The sequence below is a fragment of the Aedes aegypti genome, chromosome 3, assembly GCF_002204515.2.
Source record: "Aedes aegypti strain LVP_AGWG chromosome 3, AaegL5.0 Primary Assembly, whole genome shotgun sequence".
NCBI lineage: Eukaryota > Metazoa > Arthropoda > Insecta > Diptera > Culicidae > Aedes > Aedes aegypti.
Window position 1 is genome coordinate 251,130,573 of NC_035109.1, and position 17,380 is coordinate 251,147,952.

At 34.7% G+C, this 17,380-nt stretch overlaps 1 protein-coding gene across 1 annotated transcript; it reads left to right on the top strand.

Moving 5' to 3' along the window:
- The first annotated feature begins 439 nt into the window (after nucleotides 1-439).
- On the top strand, nucleotides 440-1,239 carry LOC5572143 (protein NPC2 homolog). The gene is made up of 2 exons (XM_001660170.2): nucleotides 440-736; nucleotides 795-1,239. The coding sequence occupies exons 1-2, from the start codon at nucleotides 523-525 to the stop codon at nucleotides 1,067-1,069; spliced, it is 489 nt and encodes a 162-aa protein (XP_001660220.1). The 5' UTR covers nucleotides 440-522; the 3' UTR covers nucleotides 1,070-1,239.
- The last annotated feature ends 16,141 nt before the right edge of the window (nucleotides 1,240-17,380 follow it).

Here is a 17,380-nt window from a genome sequence, read left to right on the forward strand (position 1 = left end):
AAACAGACCACGTTTTACAGACACATTTATAAATAGGGCGTGTTTGAATTTCGTTATAATCGATGCTTTGTGTCGTACCTATTAAACGACCCCTCATGATATCATAAATCAATTTGTAATAATAATGCATTAAGAAGTTTAGAAAAAGTAATAGGAATTAGCGAAGTGCTCAATCAGATCTAATGTGTCTCCTACTGTTGAATCCAACCAATGATTAGCATGATCGTTTTATCAGTTATCAATTAAAGGCACGTAAAACAAAGATGATTCCATTTTGCTTTTGCTAAGCAACGCGAAAATTGCACACCTGTTCGATAACGGAAACTAGTAAATATCCAGGTGTCCACTTGGAGTATTACCAACACCTGACCTTTCGCAATTTAACAACTGATAAGCCAAGCTTATCTAGTTCTGGTAGCTCCCGGCCGGTATATAAAAACTAAGTCTACCGGTGAGAAAGAGTCATCAGTCGAACTTTCTCTGAAATACAGTGAACAACTCTCTCACAATCCCAACACAACAATGTTCAAATACTTGCTTCTGGTTGCACTCGTCCCAGCTGTAATGCTGCAGAATGCCGACAACATCGATCACGAATCGTGGCCTCAGGTTTCCATCCGGCCATGCGCTGGAGTACGTCCACCACCCCGTGCAGTTCGGATTGAAGGATGTGTAGAGATGCCGTGCCTGTTGCCCCGTGGACGCGATGCCAATATGGCTATGGACTTCACTGCTGGTAAGAACTGATTTCAACTCGAATACTATGATTGGATATTAATGATTCTCCATTACAGTTCAGGACGCTACCAACTTGCAAACCCGTGTGACCGCCACTGCTTTGGGTATCACTGCTCCCTATGAGTTGCCAGCTGACCGTGCCGCTGCTTGCAACTGGCTGGTGCAGTCCCGTTGCCCAATCTCGGCCGGAGAGGATCTGACTTATCATCTGAGTATGCCCGTGACTGCCATCTATCCGCTGGTCAGTGTGACCATCGAAATGGATTTGGTTGACCAGAGCCAGCAGTCCCACGGATGCTTCGTCGTAGATGCCCGTGTTGTTGCGAACTAATTATGTGGTCATCAGGAAACATGATTTAAGGCAGAAGATTCCCACCGCTAGTATAAGAGAATTAAAGGCTGCGAACTTAAACATATGTAAAAATGCTTTCTGTATGAAATGACTTTATGTTTTTGCAAATATATGTAACCAAAATTCAGCGAAAAAATGTAACAATAAAACTGTTGTTCGACATGTGAAACATATTGAAATTATTCTCCATGTCTTTTGTTACCTACATAACCTTTTCAAGAATTGTTATGGTATTTCTCTGTTTCTAAAAAAAAAACGATCTGGGGGTTTCTTCAGCAATTCCATTCAATTTTTTAAGGAGATTTACTCCAGAAAGTCCTCTACAGATTCCGATGAAAATTGTCAAAAATAACTTTTATACTTTTAGAATTTGTGTCAATTTTAATCATTGGTCATCTGGATGCCGAAATATTTCGAAACTTCGCAAAGCCATAATCCACGTGAATATCTCAGACTGCAGATTTTTCTCGTGTTCGGGTATTCGCTTTTCGTAACAATATTTTGATAAGAGTCTTTTGTGAAACAATTGAACACTTTAGTGAACAGTTTTTAAGAAATTATGTTATTGGCACAACTCAAGCCATATAAGGTTCGAAAAACATTACTTTTTGATATTTCTTGGAGACAATTCCCCCGATTTGCATGATTTTTTTTTTTCAGAAAAGTGACTAATGATCAATATTGACACAGATTCTGAATATAAAGATGTTTTTTGGGAACTTTTGACAAAAATATAAAACACAAAAAAAATTATCGCAATTTGAATGAGTTTTATGTTGAAAAATCGATCTGCTGGTAGAGGGAATGAACGCCTCAAAGTATACAATGACGTCTATAATATAGGTTACTGGTCTATTTTTTAATATATCTACTTATTCATATTTCCAAAACGATTCATTAATGTTGAGTTAATATCGAAACTTAAATGCTTAACCTCCAAATAGTAAGGATATTACAATCAAGCTTTTATATAGGGGAAACTCTGAAAAATGACGTCTAGAGGATTACTTGCCGAGATAAAAAAAAAGTCATGTTTTCGTGACTAATGTCAAACAAATATTTCTAATATTTCTAGTTCAGCAAAATTTCATAAAAACTATAGTTTTTATATTTTTTGGGGTCTAAACTATCTTGTAAAAATTATTTAGCTGCATGTTTTGCACGAAAAATTGACAGACTGATGTTTGGAATGTTCAAAAACCATGATTTTTTTCATCATATTTTTGTTTTACATCGTCAAAAGTGGGTATCAAACTTGACACTTGTGTAGAGAAGAAACTTGTCATGGATAAATCATTAAAATAAACGTAAATGAAATATCCTGAGTGATGACTTTGAATCAATTCGTAAATCAGTTATCATAAAATATCAATTTTCCCTTATTCTGTTCGGGTTACTTGCTGTCTACGGTATTCTTTCGTTTCAATCATAAGAGCGAAATCGAAAAGGCGGAGACTGATATATTCAATATTTCACACAAGAGTTATCTAGTAAACATTACTTGCTGAAAGTTGTAGAGAAAAAATATTCCGACTGTTCCTGGCTTCCTTGTTGCCACGGTCCAGGAACGCAGCCGGAAATTACGACAACTGAATTATGGGGAATTTTGTAAGGAAAACTTTGCCGAAAGCATCATACCAATAACTTTCATCATACTTACAACTGGGGTCATTTTTGGCCAATCGGCATTGTTAATGAGCTGTAACTTTGCAAAGAAAATAGATAGATTTCTAAAATTTTCTGGCTTTTCTGAACTTTTGAAAACGAACATATTTGTGCTAGAAAGAGCATTCAGCGACCTCTAGGAGCGACGCTACAAAAAAAATGACACATTATGCATTAAGGGTTAACAATGACCCATAACTTTGAAACGCTTTTAAAAATCCGTTTTGAACCAATTTTCGATCCTCTAGCTTCATATGGAAGATATGGAGCTCCGGACACTTTTTGTGAGTATAGCCATTCTGGGAACAATAAAATAATAACAATTTACAAAAACGACCAACAATAAGGTTTGTCTGGATTTGGTCGGCGCATTTCAGAACCAGTTTCGGTAAGGTGTGATGTGGACATTTTCAGACCATCATATAGTTCTATCATGCGACGGCTCGCAGATCTAAACGGACACCATACCAAATCTAGGAAGTCGAGAACATTTCCAACTAGAAAAGATCCTCCAACGATACGATTCAATTACTCAGCTTCGCTCTGCTCAAAATCTTCGACTATCTGGGCATCCCAATTCAGGATCAGTTCAAATAGGGCACTAGTAAATCCTGCTGGATTTGCTTCAAGAAAATCAGGATTTCTCCAAGAATTCCTCCCAAAATATCGCCAGAAATGCCCCCGAGAATTTATTCAGAGACTCTTTTGAAGATTTCTTAAGGAATTCTTTCGAAGATCCTACCAGGGATATTACCAGAGATTCATCGAAAGTAATGTAATCGATTTTCCCAGGAAGAACTTTTCGCTACTAGACTTTTAGACCGGTTCTAATAGGGCTCCAGGAATACCCTCAGCAATTATTCCAAGAATTCTGCCATGAGTTATTCCAGGGATTCCTCCAAGGATTATTTCAGGGATTTCTCTAGATCATCTTTTACCAGATATAACCATAGGTTTAACGATCCCCTAACGTCTCGTCAGCTCGTTTTTCATTGAACAGTCAAGCAAGGTGCAGAGAGGCCTATTTCGTGAGAGAGAAGATATTTCGTGAGGATTCCTCTAGTAAAATCTTTACTGCGATTGCTTTAGAAATTCCTCCAAGAAATCCTTCAGAAAACCAACGATGAATTCTTGCGGGCTGTTTCAATTCCTACAGAGATTCCTCCAAGAATTTTCGATGATTTTTCCTGATATTACTTCAGAAATGTCGCCCAGAGTCTCCTCCAAGGATTCCTTCAGGAAAATCTGTGCAAGTATCCTTCAAGAACTATTCAAGAACTCCAGAGATTCCACCATGGATCGCTTCAGGAATTCTATTGGGAACTCCTCCGTGGATTCTACTAGGATTTTTTCCAGGAATTGTACTACGAATTCCTCCAGGGATTCTACAAAAAATTGTTTTGGGATTTTCTCAACAGTTTCCTCTAAGAATTCTCCCAGGTATACCTTCAGGAATATCACTAAATGGTTTACTGCAAGGATTGATCCAGGTAATCCTCTAGAAATGTTTTGGAGAAATTTCTGCATTACCCACCTCTCACTACCTGGTGCTATTCCTGTAGCAATTCGTGAAGAGAAATCCATAGGAGAATACCTTGGAGTATCCATTGAGCAATCAATCCCTGGTAAATTTTCTGGACGAATAACTAGAGAAATTCTTGCAGGAGTCTCTGGAGAGATTCCCGAGGAAATCTGGAAACCCGTGTTAAGAGTAATTGACTACTTAAGGCTGATACAAACATTAATTTTCTTTTATGTCACCCCCCCTTCAAAAATCCAAAAATTTTGAAGGGGAGAAAAAAAAAGATTCATCATTTTTTGACATCAGTTAGGTTTTTTTTTAATTTTTAGAGTACCGTTTTGCATCGAATTCCCGGACGCTTCGAAAGCCGGACACTTAGTACAATTTTAGCTATTTTTACATTCACATGCATTTTAATTTTAAACAATTATATACGAATCGGAGCCCAATTTTAAGTTCTACATGTTGACACAATTTTCATCATAGTAACCTGGTAAAATGATTGTTAAAAACAACAATAAACAAATCGTGTCATATTCAACGTTAGTTTTCGCGCTGGTTAGGTCGAAGCCTTAGATTCACTGCTTGAACGAATCTTGTAATTTCAAAGTATTGAAACGCTTTGATGTGATATTGAGCATAATTGAGCTATATTATTGTGTCCAGTGATGTTTGCAAACAGTGAAAAGTGACAAAAACTACTTATGTTTCCAGCATTTGTTAGAAATGATTGATGTCCGGCTTTTGAAGCATGAAATTCTACCGTTTCGAAAACCGGACGCACCATACTTTTACTTTCAATTCATAGTGTTTGTTGCAAAAAATAATTGTAATAATAGTGTTAATGACTGTTTTACAGTGGCTGAAAACATTACAAAGCTTAGGGAAGTGATGGATTGTGAGTGAGTGAGTGTTCAACTAAACACAAATAGTTGTTTAAGTCCTGCACTATATTTCGTGATGGTGCTGTAAATATTTTGCTAATATTTTGTTTTTCAAATTCCAAATTAAACGAATGCATGCTGTGTGAAAAGAGGTAAGGAATGAATATTTAAAAAGTGCTATTCGGTAGTCATTTCCTCATCCAGTGAGAAAAAAAGAATAAAGCTTAAACACCTGCGATTCGATTCGTGGTGCATCAGTTTAACTAATTCTATTGATACAGAGGATACAAAGCTTTCCATACACTTGAATGCTTACTGCATAGGGTAGTACACATTTTAAAATAATCAATTTTAGCATCAATCGAATGTTATTCATTTCCAAGCGTTAACTGCTTAGATTAAAAATTACTTTGTTATAGAGGCATTGAACTTTAAATAGGTTCTTATCTTAGCGTGAACTGTTCCTTCTTGTCTAAAGTTGATATGTTGAATTTTACAGTACATCAATTGTCTTTTCATAATTGTATCAAATGTCTTTGTTGTTTGTAGAACATGTCAAAAAACTTTCTCTCAAATATCCATAAAATTCAAAGAATTTATTGATAATTTCAGGGTGTCCGGATTTCGAAGCAAAAGTGTCCGGGATTCAAAGCATACATTATTCAGTGTCCGGATTTCGAAGCAAGACATGCCACACATTAAGTGTATTTTTAGTGGTTTATATCTTTTTACTCGTTATTTTTAACGCATATTTGCTTTCAAAAAACTGTTGTTTTCATACTTCAATAAAATATTTCATCCCTTTATTTAAATTTCCTTGAGAAATATTAGGTTGAAGCAGCCCAGGTGCTTAAGTGTCCGGCTTTCGAATCAAAACGGTAAACACCAGGTAAAATAATGATCCAGATGACGATTGGAAAAAGTTTAACAACTATCGTTAAAAATAAGAATTCGATTAAATAACTTTTTTTTTTCATTTTTAATTTTTTGTTCCTTATTTATTTTTATCCCCCCCCTCGTACCTTCCAAGTGGTCTCGGACATAAAAGAAAATTAATATTTGTATCAGCCTAATAACTGCAGAAATTTCTGAAACAATTGCTGGAGGGATCAATGATTATCCTGGAGTAATCTTTGGAGGAGTCTCTGCAAAAATTGCTTAAGGAATTTGTGAATGATTACCTGAATAAATTGCTGAAGGAATTAATGAGGATTACGTGAAATTGTTGAAGAGACCTAACCAGAGGATTGCAGCAAAACCATATCTGAATTAAAGCAGAACTTGATACAAATAACAAATTTTGTTTCATTTTTCGTAGAAGCACATGTGCGCTCTGATTAATGTAAGGAAAATAACTAATTTTGTTATAAGTCAGTTATGAAAAATAGCAAAATGAGTTTTATATTTTTTTTTTATTTGAAACTTAATGAGTTACAATTTTGTTTTATTTATAACATATTCCGTTTTAATTTTGTTTAGTGTAAAAAATTGAGTTAAAATTTTTGTTATTTTAACTACTAACCAGCTAAAATTATAACATATTTTGTTAAAAATAAAATGCGTTAACTGAGTAACAAAATTTATTACTTCTCTTTTCTTACCCCTTTGGTAAGGGATCCCTAAGGGATTACCTGGATAAACTGAAGGAATCCATGGGTATCTGTGGGCCTCGTGGCCGTGCGGTTAGTGTCGTCAGGCATTCAAGCGCATCGTGTCATGGGGTGTGGGTTCAATTCCCGCTGCAGCCATTGAAACTTTTCGTCACAAATGTTTCTCGGCTGTGCCACTGGAGCATGCTTGTCCGTTGTCTAGTGTTAAGTTACAGTCTGTGCAGCTAAATGGCTGAAGACGGTGTCCGTGTCTTTTTATCTCTAGAGGCATCTCAGGGGGAATCCCTGGAGGAATTCTTGGAGGATTTTTTGGAAGCGTACAACGAATCTCTGGAGAACTTTCTGAGGAATCCCTGGAAGATTACAAGAATAACGTTTGCAGTAATTTATCTAGTGATTTCCTTGGTAGTATCTCAGACAGAATTTCTTTCAGGAGGTATCACCAAGAGAGACTTGAGGAACGCCTTTAGGATTTCGTAAAATTACACAGCGTAACAAAAATAACATTTTTGCGTGTCTCAAGCATCAAATTATGTGTCTCTAGTAGATTTGGGGACGCTGAATCTGATGCCGTTCTCAGAAATGTCCCTGCACGTCACAATTTTTAGCTATAGGTAGCCAAAGGTGTACAAAACACTGGTTTAATTGATGTTTACATTTAATTTCAAGTATGATTAATCAAACTTTGTTGTGACCTTATCCAGCAAGCATACATAATAGGACTTCAACTTTCATTTTTGATATAATTTGTATGAAATTGCACGATAAAATTTAGAATAAGGACTGTTCATTTTATGAAGTGGATACTTTGTTTATGTTATATCTTTTTTATTTAATGATAAAATCGAAATTGGATTTCTGTGCATTGTTCAACTACTATTCTACAATGCTATGAACATATTAGATCTTAGAAAATCTTTAGGTTGAAGAGCTAAATAGTTTTTCGAAAAACTCCTAAGGAAAGCTGTTAGTCAAAGTTTAACATTATTTTTCGCAAAACAAAAATTCTATTTTTATGAACAAATTGTATGTTTGTATTCTTTACTTGTCTACTGAAGGTAAAGCTTTAAAAAAAATCAATTGTATTCCACCATTCTCTGACATTAGGTAACTCTAGTGATTTACCCATTTATGGCCAAATTTGCTGATACACCATTGTTTCACTCCCAGCAAAAGAGAAAAGTAAGAGGCGTGTTCAAAACTAGTTTAGATAACTAAAGAAACTATATTTGTACAAACGAAAGCTAAATCGTGCGTTTCAACCATAGTCTTAAGCACAAATTTCACTGTTTATGGAACTTTTACTAAAAAGTCTCATACTTTTAAAATCGTGTACGCATATTTATCGATCTACAGCAAATTATAAAAGGTTTTCTCCAAATATTTCAATTGATAATTTCAGAATAACATATTATGAAAATAATATGTGGAAAATAAAATCTTTTTTTTACAGCAGTGTTGCCAATTTTGATGATTGTCAATGTCTTCTGAGAATAAAGACATTGTGTTTCTCTTGTGCTTTAAATTTGACGTGGGGACTGAATAAGTAACTTTATGAAGGAGTTAGTTATTTTTCATAATAAAACTATATTAGGACTCCCGTCAGGGAATAATTTTAACCAAAAAATTCTACTCATATCAGTTCCCTTCAAATTAAAAACAGTTTTCTGTAAAAAATATAGGGGAAAAATGATTTTATAATATCTGTAGAATTGTTGTTCCAAAAATAACTTGATTTTTCCCATCAGGCTTCAGATTGATGATGCTATCGAAGAACAAGCCTATTTTGAAAATAAAAAATATATAATTTTCCAGCCAATTTCTTACAATCATTGATTTTGATAACATCCAAAAATCGACCGTTCTAATCGTTGTTCCATATTCGTGTGAAATTCAATTATTTAAGAGAGTTTTTATTATCACAACTGTCTACTTTATAAAATGAACAGTCCTTACATCGATTTTTTCAACATGCTTGCAGTTTCCATACAACACTCTTCGTTTCTCTTATATGGCAAATTACAATACTTTTCTTAAACAACAACAAACAACTTTTGAGCATCGATAGTATTTTAAACTTTTCTGATAAGTATTGGTCTACACATGAAGTTTGAATTCTTGAAGTTACAAGATGGGAAACTTGCATATACGTTGGTTAATATATAATATTGCATTTTCAACAGCAAATATCTCAAAAACTAGACGTGAATAGTGGTATTTTAATGCTTGAGACAAACACGTATTCCGCAGTTTTATTTCTTGTAGATTCCCTAAAAGAATCCTGGTGAAAATTCTGGAAAAATTCCTGGTAGAATTCCTGGAGTAATCCCTGCAGAAAATCCTGAATCAATTTCTGGAATAATAACAGGAAGAATCTCGAGAGGACTACCTGGGCTTATCCCTGCAAGTGTTTTTGGAGAACTTCATGGAGGAATTTCTGGAGAAGTAACTGGAGTATTACTTGAAGATAATATCGTTGTGTCATTTGGAGGGCTGGTGGGCTTCGTGGCCGTGCGGTTAGTGTCGTCAGGCATTTAATCGCATCGTGTCATGGGGTGCGGGTTTGATTCCCGCTTCAGCCATTGAAACTTTTCGTCAGGAATGTTTCATGGCTGTGCCACTGATGCATGCTAATTCGTTGTCTAGTGTTAAATTACAGTCTGTGCAGCTAAATGGCTGAAGACGGTGTCCGTGTCTTTTTTATTCCCTGGAGGAATTCCTTGAGAAAGCCTTGATACATGTCTGTAAGATTCTCTGTAGAGATTTTCCTACAGGTGTTCTAAGAGGAGTCTGAGGAAGAATTTCCCGAAGAATTTTTTAAAGATATATGAGCAGAAACTGTTTGAAGAATCCCTGGAGGAATCTCCTGACGAAATTGTGGAGATCCCTGGGAGAATTCGTGGAAAAGATTCTTGAAGAATCCTTGGGGAACTAATAATCCTAGTGAAGTTTTCATTGCAGTTTCCTATGAAAGAATAACTGGAAGCTTTCCTGGAGGAATTTCTTACAAAATCTCTAAAAGTATTCCTGTAGAGATTTTTCTTATTTAGATTAATTTAGATCCTTGGAGGAATATCTGAAATATCTGATGAAATTCGTAGTAAAATCTTCGAATAAATCGAATAATTAATGGGCGTTGCATGCTAGTCCGTTGTCTATAGTGTGATGCTTCCTTCAAAGGACATAATCGTCCACTGGAAGCATTAACGTGGCGGTGTCTTTAAAAAACAAATAAAACATTTGGAGGACATGTTTTTATCTTATTAATTTCGTTGAAATATTATAACCGTCATCTTTTTCACTTCATGTTAAACTTCGTTCATGTCAAATTTATTATGCGAAACATTCTAATGTTAAATAAGTTTATTCGAAAAGAGTCAACCTCGCACTGTTCCAGTTGTTCCGATTACTTTGAAAAAAAAAAAAAAATAAAATAATGCATCTGCTGTACAGCATAGAGGATAGAGGCTTAAGCATTAAATATTCAAATTGAATGAGAAAATTATATCAAAACTAAATGTAACATATGCGGTTTTCTTGCGAAGTTAATCAAGCTTTTTTTTTTTGGTTGACTAACAATTATGTTATAAGGTTTTGTGCTAACAAAATATAAGTGTGCAAAATTCTCATGCAAAACATAAAGTAAAATGATTTTTCCTAGATAACTTCAGCTCCAGGAGATCTGAAAAATATTTGAAAACTATGGATTTTACGAAATTTTGCTGAACTAGAAATATTTATTTGACACTAGCGGTTCCGGCAAACTTTGACTTACCATCAAGTAGGCTGTTAAAAGATGCTATAAAAACTCTCATACAAAGTGAGAGATCAGTTTTCTCCTGCTTTTTCTTCATCTATTCCGGAGATTAATCCTCATTTTTTTACTCACACAATAAATGGCGAAACAGTCAAAGGATCAGGTAAATCCGTTGAATCGTTCTCAAGCCATTTCGTGACATACAAATAACATTCCATTTTTATTTATATAGATTACTCACGAAAATCGAACATTTACAAAAATCTTAACGGGTCATCCTCTAAATGTCAGAGTTTCCATCGTACAAAAGTTTGATTGTAACATTTTTTGGAGGTTGAGCACCAAATTTTCTGAAAAATTTGAATTTTGAGATACCCTTATGAATATACTCTTGAAGCAACATTTTGAGTCATTCCTGAAAGAATCCCTCAATAAATCCCTGACGAAATTCTTGTTAAAAGCACTGAAAGAAAAGAGATGGATGTATTGTTGCAACAATATTTAGAAACATATCATGAGTACATTTTGAGTGTATTTTAAGTGTATTTGAATTAGTAATTTTGTTCGAAACCCTGGAAGAAATCCTCAGAAATTTCCTGAATGAGAATCTTGAGAGAATTTTTGAACAATTAGTTATTCTCTGAAATATTTCAGGGAAAAAATGTTTTTGAAGAATTTGAAGACAGTTTCCAGCGTACTTTAAATCATTGGGAGAAGGATTCGTGAAATTTCAGGAGAAATTAGTCAAATCAAACTGTATGAGCATTTGGAACAATTTTAGGAGAAATTTCAGATTAAACTTGGGAAGAATCGTTGAAGGTTTTGAAAAACTCCCTTATTAGTCTTCTTAGAGGTTTTAGAAAGAGTTGTTGAGGAATCCGCAAAAGAATACTTTGAGTAATTCTGAAGACAATCAAAGAGTAACTGTATTAATTCTTCGAAATAATTTTGATACTAATTTGCCTCAGAGAGAAAGTTAGAGTTCAGAGTTTTTTAGCCTAGTTTTAAATAAATTTGATATATATTTGGGAAAATCAAAATTCAAATTGTCGTAGGATTCTTGCGAATAATGTCTGTAGGAGTCCACATCAAACATTTTAGTGAGAAGATAAGTACATATGAGTAGAAATTCTGCATTTTTCTCAATAATAGTCCTAAAGGATCGCTTTACCAGAAATTTTGAATTTATTTTTACAGTTTTATAACGAACGATGGAATTCCTGCAAAATGTCTGGAGAAACCCAGGATATTTTATAAGTAACACTGAACTATTTATTTTATAAATCTGGTTTCAAGAGTGTTACAATTCCTATGATTTTTCTAGTGTTGCTGTAGCACATTTATTCTGACTTCGAAACTATAAATAAAAATCGTGATGAGTGATGAGAAAAACAATCTTTCTCTTAGAGCTATATAGTGAAGTTTCCATTTTATAGCTCCAAGAAGGAAGATTGTTTTTCTTCTTTTTTAGCTTAAAAAATAATTCATCCACTAAAACTAATTACATTGATGTTTAAAAATTAAAAACATTTGAGACCTCGACTACAGCGTTATTCATGAAACAATTTAATGTGATATAACTTACTACAGTTAATAGTTGTTCACTCTGACTGTTATGATGGTATTATTTGACAGCTGATATTTACATTCAAACATGTCCATAAACTAGTTTAACACATAAAACTTGCAAATACTATATCAGATACTTTAACGCAATTGTATTTAAAATGTATTGCAAATAAGAATGATCTCCACAGAGCTATTAATCGCAAATATTGCTCTCGCCTAATCACCAGCACCATCTTTTAACAAGATACCATAAAATTATTTTACCCTTTTTTTCAGTGCTGGCTCTCCCGATGTTGACCGCTTTGCTTTTCTGGAAGGTAACAACCAGCGCGCAATGTTACACGTGTAGGCGACATTTTTATGAGCTACAATTCATTATCGCGCGCCCTGGTCATCCGAATGGCAATGTTCTCCTTCGACGCTTGGCCGATGCTGAACATGACCTCCAAAGGTGGGATAACGAGCCCTCTGTTGGGCCAGATGCACAGTGGGTGAAACTGGACCTGGAATTCGATTAATTTAAAAGCCACTGAATTAGATTGTTGCCCATTTTCGACACTTTACACCGATAAGTGTCTGAATTAGAGTCTTGAATGATGGATTTCCGACGGAAAAAATAATATTAAAAAGATCAATATATGTGTTGAATAGATATATTCATTTAAAGATAAAAGAAGCTGAGGTTGTTGAACATACAACGAATAAATCATGATTAATCTAAACAGTAAACCATGGCCAAAACAATCACTCAGTGAGCTTTGGCACCTATGCAATTAGTAACATTTTAATTGGAACGGATTGGAATTGGAATTGGAACACCTTTTACGTTTGGAAAACTCAACGATTGTTGGACGTACAGCAAACACCCTCAAACATTGGTAAAATGTGGCAAAATAAACAATTCTTTCGAATCTGAAGTTCATGATACCAATAAAATGAATCTATATATAGGAAGAACATCCCTTTTGAACTTGAAAATGATTTTATGATTCTAGATTAAAATATAGAACCCTAAAAACTTTAATTTTTGGTTAAAATCGTTCAAAATAAACCATTTTTGGACAAGATGCAAATCAGATCCAACATTATTACTTTAAACAACTGAAAAAAGCATCAATTTAGGGGGAAATGTGAAAACTGGATCACAAGATGAAGTTTTTTTTCGGAAATGCATCATTTGAAGTTTTTGACTCAGCAGATTCCAAAAAAGTCCGATGATTCTGCCCACTGTGCCGGTGGGATCCGATGGTCCTTGGTGGTGGGTACAGAAATATGAACCACATGCGAGGTGTGAAGCGACAAGGATCAACCGGGCCCAGAGGTAAACCAATAAGACAAGCCATATTTTATCGGTTTTCAAGAGGAAAGAGGTTCCAAAGGGGGGCTTTTGCGGTGAGCAAAACAGGCCCTGGTCCAAGATGGGAAATGGTTGTCGCCTGCAATTGATGCTGTTCCCCGAGGGAAAGACCGATAGTCATAAGTCCGGTAGATAATGCGGTCCAATCGATATAAACACGAAAACAATATCGTAAATAATGAGTGATGGCTGTTGTTTGACAGGAAAAAATGTTGTTCTTGATTATCCGGTTGTTGTTCGGATTCAGAATTATTGGATTGTTTTGACGAGGTGTGGTGAAATGATTAGCGTACCAATGAATAATGTTATGATAATTGAGAGCAGATTTTTTTTCGTAGACCCTAAAGCCAAACGGCTAGGATCTGTGCACTTTTTGTACATTGACAGTCCCACCAAAGGATTTTTGCTGCCGTTTCGCTATAAATCGTAGCAAATATTTATTGCTTTGAAGCTTAGAAGCTATTTATCTAAGTACCGTAATCTAGGACAAATTGATCACTATTTATCAATTACTTGTTACATTATCCTTTGGAGTTCAAAGTTGTCAGTTCAATTCAGGCAAAATCAGAACTTCAGTTTATGTAATCGTTTTTTATATATAAAATAACAACATTTGAAAATGACATACTGGGGTGAAATTGATCACTAAATAACAAAGCCGGTTTTAGAATAGAAAATTTCCCTTTTTATTAAATTTAGGTCTCCTAAGTCTAAAAATGATGTCAAAATTCTTACAACTCGTGTTTTTCATAATTTTATTGCCAAAATTAACTGTTTAATTCGCCTGAATGTAAGCAAATTATTTTCAAATAAGCACGTTATTTAAAAATAAATGGTTTTATGAGCAAAAAAACTATGCTTCTATGATTTCAAAAATGAGTTCAGTAGTTCACACTTAAGGCTACATATCATTTTCAAAATTTGAAGTTTGTATGTTGGGTTGCGAACGGCGGATTGTTTAGCACCGTAATACGAGGTAATTTTGATAGCCTTTCCGAAGAAATCTTGAATATTTATGCATGCTGTGTCATATAATTACATTTTATATTTTTAAAACAAGTACTGGCATCCTAGCTACCGATTGCAATTGATAGATTGCCAAAAGATAAATATTTTAATGGATATTAAAATTTTCATATAATCGAAATTCATGTTATTTTGATAATTGAGTATAAATCGAATGAATATGAATGAATAACGTAACATTTATAGGGCGTTGCATTAGGATAGTTCAGAAAATCGTTTTTGTTCCACATCGTTCATTCGATTTTAGACCGAATTCTGAGTGTCCTCCCAAAATTTGAGCTCATTTGGATGAAAATTGAGACTGCACAAGCACTTCAAAATTTGTATGGAAATTACTATGGGTAACTCTAGCAATTCATTCAATCGATTGACTGAATTGCTTTCTTTTTCCTTTGTAATTCGCCTACAACCTTTAAAGGGATTGTGCAGTCTCATTTTTCATTCAAATGAGCTCAAATGTTGACAGGACGCTCAGAATTCGGTCTAAAATCGAATGAGCGGTGTGAAGCAAAAACGATTTTCTGACTCACCTTTGCATTGCATACCTCTAGGCGTTTAACGTTATATGGAATATTCTGACTTAGACTACAAGAATGGTCCCAGTTTGAAAAAATGGTTTTCGCTAAGAGATTTGAGATCATATTCAAGTTCTATTATAACTATTAAATATAAGTCTTCTTCTTTCTGGCGTTACGTCCCAACTGGGACAAAGCCTGCTTTCTCAGCTTAGTGTTCTTATGAGCACTTCCACAGTTATTAACTGAGAGCTTTCTATGCCAATTGACCATTTTTGCATGTGTATATCGTGTGGCAGGTACGAAGATACTCTATGCCCTGGGAAGTCGAGAAAATTTCCAACCCGAAAAGATACTCGACCGGTGGGATTCGAACCCACGACCCTCAGCTTGGTCTTGCTGAATAGCTGCGCGTTTACCGCTACGGCTATCTGGGCCCCAGTCATTCTCCCCAAATTGGATTAAAGTTTGTAGAACATCAAATTAGTTAAAAAATAAAACTTATATAAGTTAAAGATAGTTTTCTACATTTTTTCCTCGTTTTACTAAAAATCCATCTTTGTTTTTCCATTAGTTCATGAATACCAAACAGTTCTAAAAACTTTTCAAATATTTTTGAAGCTGATTAAGTTGTTTTAAACTGCGCATAGAACAAATTTAATTGAAAAATGACAGTACATTCAAAAATTCAGTTATTATGGTCAAATTGTAATAATAATACATACTTTTGTAGAACATTGCAAGTTTATAGTTCTTGCCATTTTGAAGTAATTTATAAGCAAATTTTAGTGAAATACTTTGAAATTTTTAAATGCCCATAACGCATGGAGTCAGTTGGATATTTTTTAGCTGCATTTGAAAGGCCAAAAATAAGGCACCTTTTGTTGTTAAAACTGTGAGAACGTAATCTTTCAAGATTGAGAAAATTTACTTCAAAAATACTCATTAAAAACTCGAAATTTTTCTGTAACTCACAAGATTTTAACGTTATTGGCGTGCTTTTAGCAAAGTTGTAGGCACTAATTATATCTATAAGTTTCCCACATATTGTTTGCTTGAGAAATATTGCGGCGCTTATATTAAATCCACATCCAGCGATGGCGGTAACGCGCAGAAGATATGCGCGCAATTCAAACGCAACGTCAAAACTCAAGTGGGCTTCGATTTTTTTCGTCCTTCAAGGACACAAATGTTTCAAATTTGCTAAATCTGAAACATTTGGTGATTTTCATTATCACTGCGACGGTATATCGACATGTTCAGATAATCGCATTACGTGGATTTATCTTGCAGAGCACAATATGAAACAAGAAATGAAAGCTTGAACTTGAGCTTGATAAGCCGCCCGTGATTGCAAACAGACATCCTTAGTGTATAGGGAGTGCGTATTATGGAACCCCTATAGAAAAACAAAAAATTAACACTCAAAGCAACCTTATTCCTATGAAAATCCACCGGGGGAACTTCGATTGCATTGTTAGTAAGCAGTTTCAGGCAAAATATTTGGTCAAAGGTGCATAAATACAGAAATTTGAACAGTTTTGTGAATGAAATCACGCAAGAGGGTCCATAATAGGCATTTACAGGCGGGTCCATAATAGGCATGATGTCAGCGAGCTAAAGTACATGGGAATCAAATGGAGGGTCCATAATAGGAAACGTCAAATTTGTAAACATTCCATAATATTTGTTTTTTATTCCATAAGGACAACTGTTTTCCAAATGAGTATTTCACTGGCTAAATTGAATGTTTTGTGTGTTTTAGAAGCGCACTATGAAGTAAAGACATGGAACTTGGAAAGGCTGCACAAAACGTATATCCATCTAAGATATCATTGCAAAAAAGCGCCGAAAAGGAATTTCAACTACTAAGGGATCCATTACTAGCACTGAAACCCTAAGTGTTGATGATCTTCTATATTTAGGCACTTAAAAAAAAGAACTGGCCTTGGATTATGGAGCAGAAATGGATTTAGACCATCAATCCTGTCATTGGATGAACAATTGACGGTAGTCGAAGAAGTATCTCTGGTGGTATACCGGGAGAAGTCGATGAAGGAGATCCATGTAAAAATGTCTATAGAAACTCTAAAGATTCGATTTAGAATGTTCTGCATAAATGCCAAGAGTGAGCCTTAGCGGATGTTTTATCATATCCATGAAGTATAATTTATATAAATATAATTGATGAATTATTATGGCATTGTTATATTCACGAACTACATAAACAAATGTAGGATGAAAGCAGGATTGACACTCGACATTCAAAATAAGTACCGTAAAACGGGATATCTTTAATAATGCGGGTAACTTTGATAGTGCGTACCGCACCACATACTAAACGAAATATCATAATTTCTGTTAATCGGTTAAGCAAAACGAATG

Bases quoted from the DNA above. Each gene is read 5' to 3' on its own strand.
- LOC5572143 (XM_001660170.2), top strand. From the start codon at position 523: ATGTTCAAATACTTGCTTCTGGTTGCACTCGTCCCAGCTGTAATGCTG. The intron at 737-794 runs GTAAGAACTGAT...TCTCCATTACAG, and splicing joins GGCTATGGACTTCACTGCTG to TTCAGGACGCTACCAACTTG.